The 17,979-nt window shown below is 40.1% G+C and overlaps 1 protein-coding gene across 1 annotated transcript in view; it reads left to right on the top strand.

Moving 5' to 3' along the window:
- Window positions 1-17,952, top strand: part of igf1rb (insulin-like growth factor 1b receptor) — a 51,854-nt gene extending 33,902 nt beyond the window's left edge. Inside the window, exons 8-21 of the mRNA XM_023297360.3 lie at window positions 237-472; window positions 1,805-1,972; window positions 2,079-2,286; window positions 3,549-3,853; window positions 4,063-4,196; window positions 5,094-5,253; window positions 5,385-5,484; window positions 6,363-6,433; window positions 6,551-6,780; window positions 6,949-7,056; window positions 7,498-7,660; window positions 8,751-8,880; window positions 8,998-9,132; window positions 11,407-17,952. Coding sequence (XP_023153128.2) covers window positions 237-472; window positions 1,805-1,972; window positions 2,079-2,286; window positions 3,549-3,853; window positions 4,063-4,196; window positions 5,094-5,253; window positions 5,385-5,484; window positions 6,363-6,433; window positions 6,551-6,780; window positions 6,949-7,056; window positions 7,498-7,660; window positions 8,751-8,880; window positions 8,998-9,132; window positions 11,407-11,920 — 2,662 coding nt within the window. The 3' untranslated portion in view covers window positions 11,921-17,952. The remainder of the gene's footprint in view (window positions 1-236; window positions 473-1,804; window positions 1,973-2,078; window positions 2,287-3,548; window positions 3,854-4,062; window positions 4,197-5,093; window positions 5,254-5,384; window positions 5,485-6,362; window positions 6,434-6,550; window positions 6,781-6,948; window positions 7,057-7,497; window positions 7,661-8,750; window positions 8,881-8,997; window positions 9,133-11,406) is intronic.
- Window positions 17,953-17,979: the final 27 nt, after the last annotated feature.

Below are 17,979 nucleotides of genomic sequence, written 5' to 3'. Positions count from 1 at the left end.
CTCAAACAAACAATGTTGAAAACGTGGTGGAAATTTGGCCTTTTTACTTCATGTATGAATATGAGGAAGCTTGCAGTCTTCTCATCACACCACATAGATCTGATGCATTTATCTGCTGCCATTTTTCCATTTGCATCCATTACGTACATAACCAACACAACCAAGTGAAGAGGTGTTTAAAAGAGAAAGACTGATGATTAATTATTCAACTGTGACACTACCCCTTTTCTTTCCAGGCCTTACCAGAACATCACTGAGTTCGAGGGACAGGATGGCTGTGGCTCCAACAGCTGGAATATGGTGGATGTGGAGCTGAGGCCGGACAAAGATTCAGATCCTGGAGTTCTGCTCTCCAACCTGAAGCCATGGACGCAGTATGCTATTTTTGTTAAAGCTATCACACTCATGGTGGAGGACAAACATATGCCAGGTGCCAAGAGCAAGGTGGTCTACATCCGCACCAGCCCCTCAGGTAAACACAACAATTGCATACATTAAAGGTATTCTGACAGCATTGAAAAAAGACTTTTAAAAGGTGTGCTTTCTAAAGCCTCCATTGAAAAAATCCAAAGCCATGTAAAGTGTCTGTGTCCTGTTTTATTCTACACAGTGAAAGTAGTACGAAGGTCAGAAGTCCTTTTCTTATTTTGTGTAGAAAGATACTGACTAGTGGAGGCCCGGTGGAGACCTGACAGCAGCATGCAGTAAAAAAACAGAATTAACAATAGTTGTTAAATTTAAACTTTGATCTTACATAACTTTATATCAGATTATTGTGAATTGAATTAAAAACAGGCTAATGGAATAGACATTCGTATGAATAAAGATTTATGGCGTTCATTTAAAGACAGGTTTGTGAGATTGACAGTGGATTGAAATATAAGCCTATATAAATGTTTAAGACCGAATGATTTAGCCCATTAAATTCTTATGTTATGAGCAGGAACAAGTCAAACAAAAATTAATCATCTAGATTAATCATATCTAAGCGTTTTCACTGCGTCTAGTTATTGTTGGTAGTCTTGTAGTTGTTCCCTGCTGTGTGTCACTTTTACAAAAACTATATTGTAGCAAATGGTGCACAAAGCTTTATTTGTGTCATGTGACTCACTCGAATCATTAGATTGAAACCCAGAATGTTCCTAGCTAGGAAACGCATCCCCACCAGTGCACCACATCTTTCTCAACTTGGCTGACTGTCCATTCAGCTTCCTGTATCATGACTGGCCTCTGGTGGCATGTGTTGCGCATCACATCCGTTAGCAGATGATGTCTGTGTCCCACACTATAGATGGAAGCATGGTTTTACCGTACTAGAGCATAAATAACATAGGATACCTTAAAACTATGATACTGCCTGTGTTGAGTAGTTGCAACAGTACAGTAAGCTAATAAATCAGGTCAGAAATTCATGAACACCAGATTTTATTTGTTTCACTGTAAAGTTCGGTCTCACCAGAACCTACTGGCTAGCATGTAAATCTGTTTATGTGACTACTTGTTTTGCAAATCGTGTGGGATTAGTGCTTGATGATAGTATGATAGCATTTTTGAATTGAATCCAAAAATACTGTAAGGAGATGGAGAGGAAGACCGTTTGAAATAAACACAGCTGCAACTCAAAGAGAAGGAGAAAACTGATTTACACAAACTCTTATATAATTATATGAAATGAAAGACTGCTTTAAGTAAATCCAGCTGCAGTGTAAGGACATAGCAGTGCTGTGATGTCAGAGAAGCACATCTGCACTGGCAGACTGGAGAAGTTTCCCAAAAGTTTCCTAAGAGTTTTTGTCTCTCTCAGCGCCCTCCATGCCTCAGGATGTGCGAGCCTACTCGAACTCATCCACACAGCTGGTGGTACGCTGGTCGCCCCCTATCTCGCCGAATGGGAACCAGACTTACTACTTAGTAAGATGGCAGCAACAAGCGGAAGACCGAGAGCTGTATCAGCACAATTATTGCTCTAAAGGTACCCACACACACAAGCACCAAATTCCACATCCACCATTCCTGCTGGTTTTGAATGAAAATGGAGTACATCTGTCTAAAAACTCATCTGTCTCTGCCACCTTCAGAGCTGAAGATCCCAATAAGGATTGCTGCCATAGGGGTGGGAGACCAAGAAGAGGACACCAAGCCCACTAAACCAGACCCTGATGGACCAGATAAAGGCCCCTGTTGCCCCTGCCCCAAATCAGTGGAAGACCTAGAGGCCGAGGCTGCTGACGCCTCTTACCGAAAAGTCTTTGAAAACTTCCTGCACAACTCCATTTTTACACCGAGGTAATCTACTCATTATCAGTACTTTATTGTTTGACACACGTGTGAATTGGCTGTGGCACCTTTCTTTAATCCTCTTCTCCAAAGCAAAAACATAGATCTTAAAAGAAGAAAAAGCTTAAGTAGCTTCCTTCAGTGTTTGGCCATTATACAATCTCATTACATGTAGCAGTTAAATAAACACTACTCATTATGAGTGATCAAACAGTCTTCACATTTTTTTTTATCCTTTCTCTTTTTCTCTATATTATGTTTTGGCTTCTGTCTGATTTAGGGACTCGGCTTGCTGCTCTGCTCTTAAGACATCTGCATCACATTATCTCTCTTGGTCTCCACATACACACACAACTCAGTCCAGTTGACGGTAATTAGTTCTCAGTATGTTTTGCAGAGGCAGAATAAAGGGATCGGTGTACTTCTAAAGATAAACATCAGGTGTAGTCACATGCTCTGCATTTTCCTTTCAGCTTACCTCAAACCCTGACACTGTGTGAACAAACATGCATGCCACCTTGTAAATCAGGCTGTATCTTTGAAGTCTGCTTATGTGATCGTTATGTACATGCCAGAGACTTTGAGTGGAACTGTGTGACAATAATTAGGGAAGGAACAGTTTGTTAATCTGCTGTAAGGAGCAGTATAATTAAGGGGTAAATATCAAAAGCTTTTAAAAGGTGTCCCTGTGTCGTTCCAATTGAAACTTAACCTGATACACATGGCAAGCCTGCCTTTTTTGCTGAGGTCATATAACTGCAGTTGTCCAGCAGATATCATGAAATTAAATACACGTGCTTAAGGAACAACTTGGTAATGTCTTGTTCGCAGTCATTTTAGTATACAACATTCTGACATATGCTGTATAGTTTGCTTTTGAAAGTTTAATTGCCACAAATATCAGCAGAGCTGCTCAGTAATTCTATTTAGAATCCGCCTACCCAGTTTCATCCCAGCTGCTGAAATGAAGGCCAAATGGCAATGAAAACAAAGAAGTTCACTCAAAGACTTCAGATTGAGCGAAGAAAGGTTTTCAGTAAGTCTGGCATCAACATGGAACTAAAAAGAAACAACAAACAATAACAGACAGACAGGTTTCAGCACATCCTACTTCAGTCATATGAAGTACAGAGTTGGGACAGTCATATCTACCTACATCTACTGTTATGAAGGTATTTTGAATGTGGCAGTTTCATAGCGATAGTTTAATACTCTATCAAACTTAAACAATGCTTTTTCATCCTCTCTCTCTGCCATTCTCCTACCTTCAGGCCACCAGATCGTCGTCGCAGAGATCTTTTTGGAGTCGCCAACTCCACTCACTCCCGCCGCAACCGACTGCATGCTAACAGCAGCACTGTCCCTCCTCCTCATGCCGCTGGCAACAGCAGTGCCGCTGACCTGGAGCCAGCTGACCGAGAGTTCGAGTTCATGGAGCAATCAGTGACCGAGCGTGAGCTGCAGATCTCCGGCCTGCAGCCTTTTACAGTTTACCGCATTGACATTCATGCGTGCAATCGACAGGTCCAGCGCTGCAGTGCAGCAGAGTTTGTCTTCTCCAGAACCAAGCCTGCAGGTTAGATGAGAAGGGCTCTGTTTACAATCACTTGCTGATTGATAATTGGGGCCTGGCACTGTAGTGTCTCCCAGGTGTGCAGTTCAGCTGAATTGCTAAAGGCAGCTGATGAATTTTAGGCTTTATTGAAGCCAGTGGAAAATGTGTTGGATAGACGTGATTTCTGAGGTAATCCATGTTAACCTATTCATCTGTTTGTGGCTGTCCAGAAAAGGCTGACGACATCCCAGGATCAGTGTCCTGGGAGGGCCACGAGGACTGGGTGTTTCTGCGCTGGCCAGAGCCACCTCACCCCAACGGACTCATCCTCATGTATGAGATCAAATTCAAACTGGCCACTGAGGTAGGACGACCTCTTTATATGTGTGTACTGTCTCACTGAGCATTTGTTGGTATTTACAAGGACTGCAAAGTCAGAATATAGATTTGACAAGTTTTTTCCAAATTTTTTGCAAGAATTGCAAGAGATCATTTTGTTCTTACCAAGAGGCTATTTATGAAGCCTAATGACACTGAGATATTTCTGTTTGGTCAGAATATCTCAGTGTGTTGGTCAGTGTGTCTTCCAGCCATTCAGTTGGCTGAAAATCAATGTCCTCTGTACATACCATACATAACATAACTGTACACTAAATTAGTTAGTTGTCCCCTAGTTTGTAGGTTCTAAGTATCACAGTCACCCCCATGAGCTCTGATTTTGCACTTGCTTAACATTTTGAAAAAACTTTTTATACATTCTCTTAAATCCATCTGATAAGTGTTACGCACTACATACCGTTCATGGAATTTTAGTCTTGACTTTAAATCACTTTACCAGTAGACCAAGTCTAGTCACTTGTGGATGCAACATTTAAGTGTAACCTAATGGTATGGAGATGCATAATTGATACTGACACACACACAGTGTAATGTGAAAGGAATTTTTTACACAAACTAGTTGAACCCATTAAACAGGAGTGAGTTTTAGAAATGCCAAAAAACAAAAAAAACTGCTGTTTCTAAACTGGCAACAGTTGTTTGCATACTTACGCAGTGACCAACCACTGACCAGACATGAAACTTAGTATTTATTAATCAAGAGGCAGAATAGGTCTGTCGCTGTAAACCCTATCCTTACTTATAATTGCACAGTACAAATTAGGAACAGCAGGCCCTTTGCTGTTGCTTTGGATTTTGTAAAACTTAGTCCATGTATGTGTGTGTGTGCTCGCACGTGTGTGTATGTATGCGTGTGTGTCAGACGGAGAAGCACGAGTGTGTATCTGGTCAAATGTATCAGACCCAGCGTGGCGTTCGGTTGTCCAACCTCAGTCCAGGAAACTACTCAGTCAGAGTGAGAGCCACGTCGCTGGCTGGAAACGGCTCATGGACACACTCTCTGGATCTCTATGTGGCTGAACGTAAGATGCACACTCTCATCCATCATCAGAGTTCAATTGTTCCTTTTTGTGTCTGTACATCTTTGTTTGTGTGACAACATATTAATACTTTATGAAAGAAATGAGATTAATCAACATATTCGATCCAACAGGATATGAAAATGTCCTCTACGCTATGATCATGGTTCCAATCGCCATCGTAATCCTCATCTGCGCTCTGGCGGCAATATTGGTTGTCTTCAACAAGAAAAGGTATGCGCATAGCAATTATTTCATCACCTGCGGATGTGTTCATCCAATATGAAATTGCATGAAACAAATAGGATGCCGAATATCATGTTTAGAAAAGTGGAAAATATTGCAAACACATCTGTGGATGTTCTCAGTCATCCAGGTCATGATAAGTCTCAAGCAAGCATAAGTTATGGCAACTGGACTAACCTCGTGTGAGTCGAAAACGTTTCACCTCTCATCCAAGAGGCTTCTTCAGTTTGCAAACTGCAAACACATTGCAAACACATCACACCTTGTAATCTTCTGGAAGAACAAGAAAACTATATTAGAAAATAAGCATGCGCTTTTCTTCCTTTTTCTCCTTCAACATAACAACTTGCTAGTGGTTAGCATGGTCGCATTTGGAAACACATTTCCTTGCAACCGACATGCAAACCAAAGCAAATTGCTACTACCAATTATCATCCATAAAACTAAGTGGCAAATGAAGGTAGAATTTGTGCTTGGCACCGACATGCATTTGTGGCTGTACCTTGTAATATTTAGTCAGATTTTATGCCACGATCCCAAAACTGAAGAGCATAAGTTCATGTGTGGTTTGAACAGCAGGAAACAACCTACAATGACATAAAGCAATGAATTCCCACCATAAAGTAGCAGATCCTGTTATGCTGGAGAAGTTCTTAAAAGAAAATCAATATTCTGAATTGCTTCAACTCCAGGGTGCCTTCAAACTCAAACATTCCAGTGTTGTATTTTGCCAGTATTCTTTGGAAGCTAAAACTGTAATGTCTATGATTATATGCCATGCAGATCCCAAAATGTGTGTGGTGTAAAGATGGTATGTGCAAATTTGTCTTTGTGTCTGTAAACACTGTTGTTTTTGTGTTGGACAGGAACAGTGACCGGCTTGGAAATGGAGTCCTGTATGCCTCGGTCAACCCCGAGTACTTCAGCGCAGCAGAGAGTGAGTAATGGCTATAACTGAGAAATGTGGCAGAAACCATCTATGTAGGTGCAAAGGTCTGTATAGGCACTATATATATATATATATATATATACTTCATATTTTTTATGTGTGCAGTGTATGTCCCAGATGAGTGGGAAGTGGCACGGGAGAAGATCTCCCTGAGTCGTGAGCTCGGCCAAGGGTCTTTTGGGATGGTGTACGAAGGTGTGGCCAAGGGTGTGGTCAAAGATGAACCAGAGACTCGTGTTGCCATCAAGACTGTCAACGAGTCAGCCAGCATGAGGGAGAGAATCGAGTTTCTCAATGAAGCATCCGTCATGAAGGAGTTCAACTGTCAACACGTGGTATGTATGCACACAAACACACACACAATAGGATCATACAAAGCAGTCAGGGCAAGTTGTACTTTCAAATGTGTTAAGAAGCTGAGTATATTCAGTGTCATTCACATTCTTCACATTGACAAATAGCTAGTGTTGAAGTTCCTTCTTGTGTTGTGGTGTTTCCTGCAGGTTCGTCTCCTTGGAGTGGTCTCTCAGGGCCAGCCCACCCTGGTCATCATGGAGTTGATGACGCGAGGAGACTTGAAGAGTTACTTGCGCTCTTTGCGACCTAAAGAGGTAGTGGGTGGTTGTCAAACAGCTGTATAGAAAACAAAATAAAAAACATGAACTATTAAGTCCGTATCACATACCTAAAAACATTCTGGCACTGAAAGTAAAGGCTGGATGCTTCAACAGTAATGTGAGCTGTTTTTATTAATCATAGAAGCCAAAATGCCATAAAGAAACAAATCAAAATGAAATCAATTACTTGTGTGACCTTGTTTGCACTTATATAAATCTCAAAGTTATAGTATTAAAAAAAGAAGACTTTAGTTCCATTCACTGGTTAAACATTTAAGTATTCAGCAAAGCCATGTGGTATTAGTGCATTAATTGTATACTGTCTGAAAAATGAATGCAACATATAGCAGTCATTGTACCACGTGGGTCAGATAATTATTGCTAATCTGTTCTTTTCCATGTAGAACTTATTCTGTGTTGTTTGTGTGTCTCCAGCAACAGTGGTCGAGTCTGTCTCTCCCTCCCCTGAAGAAGATGCTTCAGATGGCAGGGCAGATTGCTGATGGCATGGCTTACCTCAACGCCAACAAGTTTGTCCACCGAGATCTGGCAGCCAGGAACTGCATGGTGGCCGAGGACTTCACTGTTAAGATAGGAGGTAAAATGTGGGTGAAGGGTCACTGTCAGCTACGAAACAGAAGCACTAGGGAGTTGTAAATTAAATTTCAGGCTAGTTATGAAGCTATGAAATCGTGGGGGTTACCTTAATTGCAGTAATGGGTACAGTCAAGAAGCAGTAGTGAAGCTGATCAACATGTTTTCATTAGATTCAGTGCTGGACTCTGCCGTGTAAATTTGCTGTGAGTTGCTGTTGTGTCTCTTATGACAAAACTGAATGTGTGACCTCTTTTGAAAGCCACACCATCATCTAGACAATTATGGTTACAGTGATGTGTTTACAGTTTAAGAGCCTGGCATTTTTAAATGTCTATAAGACTGGTATAGTGTGATCTCTAAGGAATTATGGGTAATGTAACACTATTTCTGGGGTTATAGTCTCAGTAAAGAGCACCTTCCCGTGGAATATGGAACCACATGACAGACAACAGTTACAGAGAGAAGTCTGTTGAAATTTTGACATAGTATTTGACTTAAAATGTTCCAACTCTTGGAAATGTCTTCATGAAATGCAGTGAGTCCGTAACATATTTTTATGGATAATTTATAGCATCGTATTCGAAAAAGTTAATGGAATCAGCAAACTCTGAAAGTATTTTAGCCAAAAATTTAATGGGAGATGGTAACTCCTTTTTGAAATAAGTTGTGATGTAGTGAACTTTTAACTCACAGGTCTGATTAGCTGTTTCTGCTTCTTTCCTTCCTGTACCTCCAGGAAGCATTAAATATGTTTAGTACCAGCTCACATGAAAGAATAACTGCAACTTTCCAGACTAAAATTCCTGAAGACTTCTCTTCATATTTTTCTTTTAGATGAGTTGTTTGTCCTCTGATAACTATTCAGAACATTTTTTCTTTTTACTTTAAGTACATACTACAGCTGCTCTTAGAAAGTACATCCCGTTTCATGCAGTGCTAGGACATACTCCTTTGTCATAATAATGTGCCCTAAACTTTGACCTTAAGCATCAAATTCACTCGACAATTATGTAGAGACACAGCCATAGCCTTTGCTTTACCCCCTTCTTATGTGTTTACGTGTGCCTGTGTTTGTGTGTCTGCGTGGACAGATTTTGGTATGACCAGAGACATTTATGAGACAGATTACTACCGCAAAGGTGGTAAAGGTTTGCTCCCTGTTCGCTGGATGTCCCCCGAGTCCCTGAAGGACGGGGTCTTCACCACCAACTCAGATGTCTGGTAAGCAGACGCACACAATTACCAGCAAAAGCACATGGCAGCTTGATTCTCTGTACACTGCTTCCAGAAAATATGTTGTGATAATTCTTTTCCCCTTCCCTCTTTCCCACTGTGCAGGTCATTTGGGGTTGTATTGTGGGAGATTGCCACTCTGGCAGAACAGCCATACCAAGGTCTGTCCAATGAGCAAGTCCTCCGCTTTGTCATGGAGGGAGGACTGCTGGAGAAACCACAGAACTGCCCTGACATGCTGTAAGATAACAACACACAGACACCATTCACACATTACGCTTTCATCTCCCTGTCTGTGTGTTTATCGTGTTTCCCACCACTCTGCTGGTTAGTTGTTAGTGACTGCTGATTATTCACACAGTGAATCCATACTGCTGCCTACAGCCTGTGGTTACAGGAATTCCAAACCACAGCATTTCACTTTGTGTTCTTGTCCTCTGTTTGATGTGTATGTTCTTAATATGAAACAGCGAGTATAAATCCTCTGAGAAAAGTTGTGAGTGTGACACACATATGTGGCCACCCACAAAAAAATCACTGAGGATGCATCAGACGCTGAAGTCGTGAGGAGAACAAATGTGAAGTCACAGAGTTTGCTCTCTTCTCTAACAGCAACTATTTAAAAGTATTGTCGTTCATGAGTTTCTGTGTATAAAAACACTTTCATATTAAATGCAATACCCTGTTTGAATGCAAATATGTACAAGTCTTGCCTGTAAAACGAATTACATTTTGACAGGTCATCCACCTCATCTGTAAGAGTATACACAGCATCCATTGTAATCAATATCGTTTATCAGTTTGACATTTTAACAAATGTGCTCATTTGCTATCTTGTCAAAACTTGGATGCAAAGATTGATACTGCTCTTATATACAGCATGTATCCCAGCTATGTAGCTTCAGCCAGTTAGCATAGCTTAGCACAAAGACTGGAAATAGGTAGAAACCGTGAACCTGACTCTGTCCATATGTAACACAACATTCCTACATAGTGTGGAAAAGTATGGAATTTGATTTTAGTCATTTCGAGGTCTGGAGAGGTTTGGAATAAATCTATTTATGTATCCAGACTATTTGTTTTCCAACACATAATATCCAGAATCGATCACACAAGCAGCGTTTTTTTTTTTTTCCTTAGGGTTGTTTTGTTGAGAGTACCAGCTGGAGCATGCTTGATGTCGACATGTGACAGAACAGACACTCCCATACAGAGCTGCCGCTATGCCTGTATGTCACAACCTGCAAATCAGCTCTGGCTCAAAGATCTCGAACCTGTACCTGCAAATCCAGATATCCATGACGTGAATTGCATATAAGCATTATGTCACAAATAACCAAATATTGCTCTTCTTTGGGCATTTATGAGTCATGCAGTGATGGAGTTACCAGAAAAATAAAATCTTTTCTGCATAAGGAAATCTTTTTAGCTGCATTCATTGTTGTTTCCATGGACACAATGAATAAACAAGGCTGCACAGGCACTGTTAAAAAAAAAAAAAAAAAACTAACTTTCAACTAATTTTTGCTTCTTATTTATAAAAGAGACAAAACATTTGAGGCAAATAATAATGTAATAATATTTATTTATTTTGTTAAAATAAAAAATAATATGAGTGTAGATGGCACTTGTCCTTATTGGCCAGAGATGTTGTTGTTTTTCCATGTTTTTCACTGTTTCACCGTTGCAGCTCAATTAAAATACTGTGCTGTAACTTTTTTAAGGTTTGATGTTAGATATGCATAATTAAGGACCTTGGAGCTGCAATCTTCTAGGAGTTATTTGGCAACATGATAGTGTACTTATACACAATCTAATATGCACATTAATAGTTGGATTTAAAACCGTTTATGTACATTATAAACATGTAGCATTTTCTGCTCAGATGTCAAAGACAGTGTCTGAAAAATATGCTGAGAAGTTTAGAAAAATCTCAACACAATTCACCTCCCTGAATTTTGTGTGTTCAGCAAAACTAACGTGCAAAGACTGACACTCCATAACATAGTCTATACCTTTGGCTAGAGCCAGGATAGCTGTTTCCAGACTTTGTGCTAAGCTAAGCATCTGCTGAATGTAGCTACACTGTTAGAATACAAAAAAGAGAGTTGCATTGATCTCGCCATCTAACCCACAGTTTCTCTTAATTGTGATTCTTTCATTCTGTATTTAAAATGCTGCATACGTTTCTATCAAAGAAATCCTTCCCTGTTACATTTGGTTCCCATCTCAGTATGTCGGGCTGACTTGTCAGGCTTGATGCAGCGCTCTCTGTGCTGGACCCTGGTGAAAGCAGCATGAGCGCTGTGATTCATAAACAAGAAGCAGGAGGAGGGATGGGGGATCATACAGCCGTTTTAGAAACAGAAAGCAAACATTTGGCATAAGTAAATATTGGCTTGTCGGTAGGAAAGCACAGTTCCTCTGGATAGGGTCATTACTGCAGGAGGACGGGTTGTTGATGGAGACTGAGCTAACCTGTGTGTGTTTGTGTGTGTTTGTGTGTGTGTGCAGGTTCGAGCTGATGCGAATGTGTTGGCAGTACAATCCTAAGATGCGTCCATCCTTTGTGGAGATCATCAGCAGCGTAAAGGATGAGCTGGAACCGTCTTTCAGAGAGGTTAGTTTCTTCTACAGCGCCGATAACAAGCCGGCCGAGGCTCCACAGCTCCACCTGGACAAGCTGGACAACATGGATGACGTTCCTCTGGACCCTCCTTCTTCCACACAGCCACAGCAAACCCCAGCCCCTCAACAGACCCCACCCTCCCCAAGCTCAGAGGCCCCACCTGCCCCATCGCTAGCCCCCAGCTCCCCTTCGTCTCCCTGTACATCGAGCGTTGCTATGGACAAGCAGCCTTCTGGCCAGCAGGCAGCCAATGGGCTGTCAGGGGCAGGGTCGGGGCTAGGGACAAGCTCAGGCGTCACAATGCGGCCATCACTGGACGAACTGCCGCCATACGCGCACATGAACGGAGGGCGCAAAAACGAGCGCACCATGCCTCTCCCGCAGTCCTCTGCCTGCTGATCTGCTGATCGGACAGACGCACCCACCAGACTGCAAACTTTCCACCTGCCAGACATCTCAGTAGGGGGGATTTTTCTTTCCTTTTTTAAAAAAAACAAAAAAAAAAAAAACAAACAGCAAAACTGTGTCCACCAGTTAGGTGTGGCTACTCCGTGAGAAGCAAAGAGTCACAGGAAGGTGGAGGAACCTGTCAATTAGTCCGTGTTCTGCTGTATCTCCACACACTTTTTCCATATTATTCTAGTTTTGGTTTCTACCAGCTGGCTGTCACATGTGACACTGCTGAGTGGGAGGACCCAAAAGATAAAAGAAACAGTAGACGACAGAAAAGACTAAAAAATCATTTGGGGGAGCTCACATTCTCTGTCTCTCTCTCTTTATGGCTGAACTTATTTTATAAATTGTTGTTTGTTACTTTTTTTATGTGTATTTCCAAATGGGAAAAAAACTAAATGTGTAGGCCTTTATAAATGACGGCATTTTGTTCGCTTTTGAACGGGCATTATGGTGAAAATGTTTTGCATATCTAATGAAGAAGAAGCAATTCCGAGAGGTCAGCGTCTCTCTCGGTTGTTCAGTAGTCTGGTTGCTCTGCAGGCTGGGTGTCAGCGTAATGCCGGGTCAACAGACAATCTGCTGAAACAAACAACTAGAGGGAGAAAGGTCAATTCTGCCAAATTTATTGCCAAAATTGTACTGTTTGACAGAGTCTCTCTTGCCCTGTAATTCTCCAACACACCATATTGAAAATGGAAGCAAAAAAAAGGCACTTTGATCTGCTACCGCACCGTTCTCAAAGTCTCTGATCAAAGGGATATTAACTTCACCCTACAGTCCTACACCACTACGCTATTGCCGTTTGATATCTGCAGTTACAGTGCTCTATCAAATTAACTTTGGTCCTATCAATTTATCTGAAATTGAGCCACATCTTCTCACAAAGTGCTGTTCCGTTACGGTTAAACCGCCAAATACAGTTAATAAAGAAGCAAAAAAAAACAAAAAAAAAACACCTCAAAGCAAGGACTGCGGAGAAAAGAGGATTCAGAGGTAAAGAAATATGAACACAAGATCTAAAATGTCTCTCGGTCGGGGTTCTCCGAGTTCAGAGGCGTCCTTGTTGTATACAAACAGGTATTTTTTTAGACTAGTCAAAAGTCTCCAACATTTACAACATCTCTACGTGGGCAGAGCATTTATGTACACACCAGTTGTTTGTGTCACTTTTCTAACTTTTATACAGTTGGAGACATTCATCATGTACAGAAAGAAGCTGCTATTCCTTATTTCTCTTGTGGTTGTAATATAGTCAATATCTATATATTAAAAAGAGAAAAAAACTCCTTCAGGTTGGATCTATGAACGTTTCCACTACAGTCCATTTTTTAATGCTTGTAATTGTGTAAAGTGTATCTGAGCTGGTTTCGTTTCTGTGTTTGCGTAAAAGGTACGACAATTTGCCTTGTGTTTTGAAACACCGGTAACTTCCCCTCCCATCTGACTCGAGGACAGTGATGGTGCCAATGTGTTCTCTGGGGACACTTTGACATCTGTCCTCTAGGGTTTGGACTAAACCGCCTCTACCCTTCATCACGCTCAGAGGCCAGGCGTCCCAACTAAATCTCAGGTTAAAGAGAAAAGTGAAATCCTTTTCTACTTTCCTTTTTTTTTTGTGCTGTCATACCCAGAGACATCTGCCTGGTGTGTGTGTTTAACCTCTGTCTAATTCTACATCCCTCTGACTCTATTACTGCATTTTTTTAAAGATCATTTTTTGAGAATGTTTATTACAACAGTACAAAACAAGAGTGGTAAGCTTTTGATTGGTCCTTGCACTTACTGTATGGAGCCCCAACACTGACAAAAAGTAGAAATCAGACACTTAAATACCGAAACCATGTTTCCATACTGTAATTTTATGTGCGTTTTGAAGTGCAACTGTAGAAACATTTCTTTAAGAAATTTGCCAAAATGTCGCCAGTTTCACAAAAATGTTTTCATATTTGGTTGTGGACGTTTTGACTTTGAAAAAGAATTAATACCAAAACAGAAGAGCTTCTTCTTCTACCTTCTGATGACCAACAGAGCCTAATTTATTTGTTCCAAAGCAGTAAATGAAGGCATTGTGACATTCGTCGTTCCTTCAAACTGGATTGACATTTATACGGAAACACAGCTATTGATAATTAATCTTGTTAGGAAAAATTGGAAATGGAGAGTAAGAAGATGTGTAAAAGCTTTCTGCATTTCATATAGTGTTCCATGAGTTTGTATAAAAAAAATCTAAAAACAAAAAGCTTTATATATTTTTCCTAAAACATTAAAACTAATTTATTTTTGTCTTTTTTCCTTTTTTCCATAGCTCACTTTATTTTGCAACTTCTTAGTTTTCCTTTTTCAGGTGTTGTACTTTCACATTTATTCATATATCTGCTCTTTGTTTTTGTTAAACAACATTTGTTTGGAGTGTTTTACGTAGCCACTTAGCTAGCTAAGCTAACTTTTGTATTAAAACGACACCAGCACATGATATTAGTCACTGATACTCTGTACTGCATGCTGCTGTCACAACAGTGACAAGTACTAGCTAGAGATAATACTTGTAACAGTAGCTACAACGTTTTAGTCATAAGAGGTTTAGCTAGTTAATGCAGTAAAGTTACCTAACTAAAGATACTTAGAGATTCTTATTTAGTTTTTTTTATGATGTTTTGAAGATTTATTGTCATTCTGTCCCTTGATGAAGATCAGTCATGTAAGACAAATATAACTAAAACATGGTGTTTGTGAACTTCCAAGTTAGCGTTAGCTACTGGTACAAATGTTTATACGCTGGCACATATAAATAATCATCCATAAACTGTGTATATGATTAGCATAATGTGCATTAACTGGTGTTGTTTCAAAATCAAAATCAGCTGTGGATAGATGGCCAGCAGAAAAGGCCCATTCTGTTTTAAGCCGTCATATTTTTGGGAAATTGTGCTTGCATATACACCTTTAGGAGAGAAAGAGAGCAGATAAATGATAAAATGTGGCCGAAACCAAACAAAATGAGGAAAACTAAGAAGTAGAAAAATAAATCTAGCTAATGTAAGATAAAAATATGTGTAAAGTTTTCTTTTTACACTCCCTTTTAATTATTTAGCTGGCGGCACTATATGGGGTCAGTTTTATTTTTGTCTTTTCTGATGGTCTTTCACTACATTTTGTCAGTTTTGGGGCTCCGTGTGCTGTGTAATAACACTTGGTAGAAAGTAAGTGCAAAATAGCATTATTTAATGTAGCAGAGAGCCTTAGCATCTTATTTTTCTAAAGGCAAATACAAAAACCTGTCTGTAGGATAATTTCACTTTCTTCTAATCAACTTCTCTCATGAATCAAGGATGGTTTTCTGTATGCTGCTGGAGTTACCCCTATTTATCCTTTTTCATCATATTAACATGTGTTTGGAGAAGATTGCTTAAGTTAAATTGGGCTGAGATGTAAGTGGAATTATCTTATAGCATTGAGAGTTTTTCTTTTAAAGTGCTTTAGGAACAATAAGATGTCACGACTGACACTAAAAGGATTTGTAAGAGGAACAAATTTTGAGGGCCTTTCTTTTCAAGAATACTAAATGTACAGGTTTGATTGGAGAACTTGCTGTAACTGAAGATCCCCTTGTCCTTTATCAAGGTTTACTGAAGAAACACCTGGAATACATTGTTAAAGGCTCATTCACTTTAAGTAACATTTGGATTCCCTACCCAGGTGTTTCTTGGCTATTTATGTTTTTGTATTTCTTTGTGAAGTGGAAATCACTGTACAAATCCCCCTCAAGCTTTTTCCTTCTAATATTTTAATGTTCTTTTGCTCTTTTGGGGGAAGGTTTTGTTATTATTCCTTCAACCATCCATCTACCTCACTTTTTTTTTTCTTTTTCGATTTATTTACATGTACAGAAAAACGAAAACATCTCATCTCTTGTCCGGCTGTAATGATGATCTCACTGAGTGCTGTTAATATGGTCAAATTCAAACCACAAACCAAACCATCCTGGAGAGGAGGAGGGTGGCACAGGAACATGATAATCACAGGGGGGAAATGATTGAAGATTGCAATCAGCCATCTCCTCCTATATTAGTTTAGATTATTTCGCTGGTGAAGTTTGGGCCATACGAGTCTGATAATTTGGCTTTTTTTTTTTCTTTTGTTGGAATGTGGCTGACTGGAGGGTTGGCTTATTTCTCAGATGCTCTGCTGTGGTGAGGAGGAGGAGCGATGATGATGATGCATCCTTCCCTCTCCCTCACCTCCTCCCTCTGTTCCTGTGTACTGCATATTCTAGGATTATTACCTGGCATGTAGGGAAATAAATACACCCCTTTTTCCATCTCTTTTCCTTCCACACAGACTCTATCTAACCAGATGGATGAAGTAGTTGTGACTCTATTCCCACCCAGATAGCTGTAAAAATGACATTTTCACTTACTTGTTCTGTACAGTGCACACAAAATGCAAACACTTTATTTTTTATGGAATTTAAGATACTACGATGTAACAGAATATAGAAATCTATAGATAAATCATAAAAATTCTAAATGTTGTTCCATGCTGTACAAATTAAGTATAGACATATGTCATTTCTGGCTGCCTTCTTTGGGTTAGAAAACAGTCCCCAAGGGGGTTTTTCAGAGAAAAATAATTTGGAAGCTGAGCTCTGCCACTAGAATTTAATGGCAGTACATGTGAGGCACAAACTGGGTCTACCTGAAGGCCAGATCTGCACCTTAGATGTTACCAGCCAGGGAAAGAAAATGTGGTTTATAAATCCATACATGACCTGTCACATTGTGGTTCTGATAATTGGCAGGACTGCGCTGTCTCTAAGCAGGAACCCATCTAAAAACTTTTTTCTCTCTGGTACACACACACACACACACACACACACACACACACACACACACACACACACACACACACACACACACAAAGGCTGTTACTGTATCTTGGTTTAACATTTTGAGACATAAGTAATGAATTTAGAGGTATATATGTATATACAGGACTGCAAGCTGACAAGCAGCTTTTTCCCCATTTTCACACTAATAAACCGTGTGAATCTGTGGCCCATCACTGCCTTTCTTTACATTTCGAAGTCATTGTAGGACTTCTGTCAGTCACATGAGGCTGCTAAAAACGCTTTTTCAGGTGATCTCTGCTTCTAGTTGGGGACAGTTTACTGTGGTTAATTTTCAACTCAGCACACCATTCTTAAATTCTTTTGTGAGTGTGCGCTGCTTCAGCTGTTTGGTGCAAAGACGTGTTGAAAAGAGAAGCCAAGCGGAGAACCAGGTGGTTTCATTTAACTGTTTGTTCAAAGTGGCCTCAGAGCTGGTTAACGATCTGTGCTCCACTATTACTTCCTCTTCATGTGTTGGTCGACAGAATGCTGTGTCGTTTTTTTTTACTGCCGTAACAGGACTTTGGCGTCACTCCTTGTGCCTAGACCTGTTGCCATGGTGATCATAATCCCAGTAAAAAGCTTTCTGTTTTTTGTGAGTCTTGTTTCTGTCTAACGTGGCAGGAATTTCTGCAGTTTCAGGCTGGGTTCTGGTCTAGAGTCCTTTCACCCACACTGATCAGATTCAGGGGGTCAGGATGGGTATTTGGATGTTTGTGGTCTGATTTTTTCCTCACTTTTACCACTGGAACACCTCACAGAGCCGACATAAAATCAAACAAATTTCAGTTTTTCTTTTTTTTCTTCCTTTTTTTGTTACATTGATGGTCAATTTGTTTCCTATATTTTGATGTGTGTAAATTATTCATAGCCTTCTGACTCTTGCGTTTCTATTGAAATGATCTGTTAGACTGAGGTTTCATTTTGGTTTTTCTTTTGTACATGCTGTTGTAAGAATTTTTCCCGTTATCAATATATTCAGAGTACTGGGGAAAATGATTGGCTGAAGGAAAAGAGAATGTCTGTTTCTCTGATTCTTTTTTTTCTACACGAGATTTAAGATGAATAAAAATGTATGCAAACTGTTTTGCTGCTCGTCTTTTTTGGGAAGTGA

Source organism: Amphiprion ocellaris, chromosome 1 (assembly GCF_022539595.1).
Source record: "Amphiprion ocellaris isolate individual 3 ecotype Okinawa chromosome 1, ASM2253959v1, whole genome shotgun sequence".
Taxonomy (NCBI): Eukaryota; Metazoa; Chordata; class Actinopteri; family Pomacentridae; genus Amphiprion; species Amphiprion ocellaris.
This window is presented reverse-complemented; position numbering and strand designations above follow the sequence as displayed.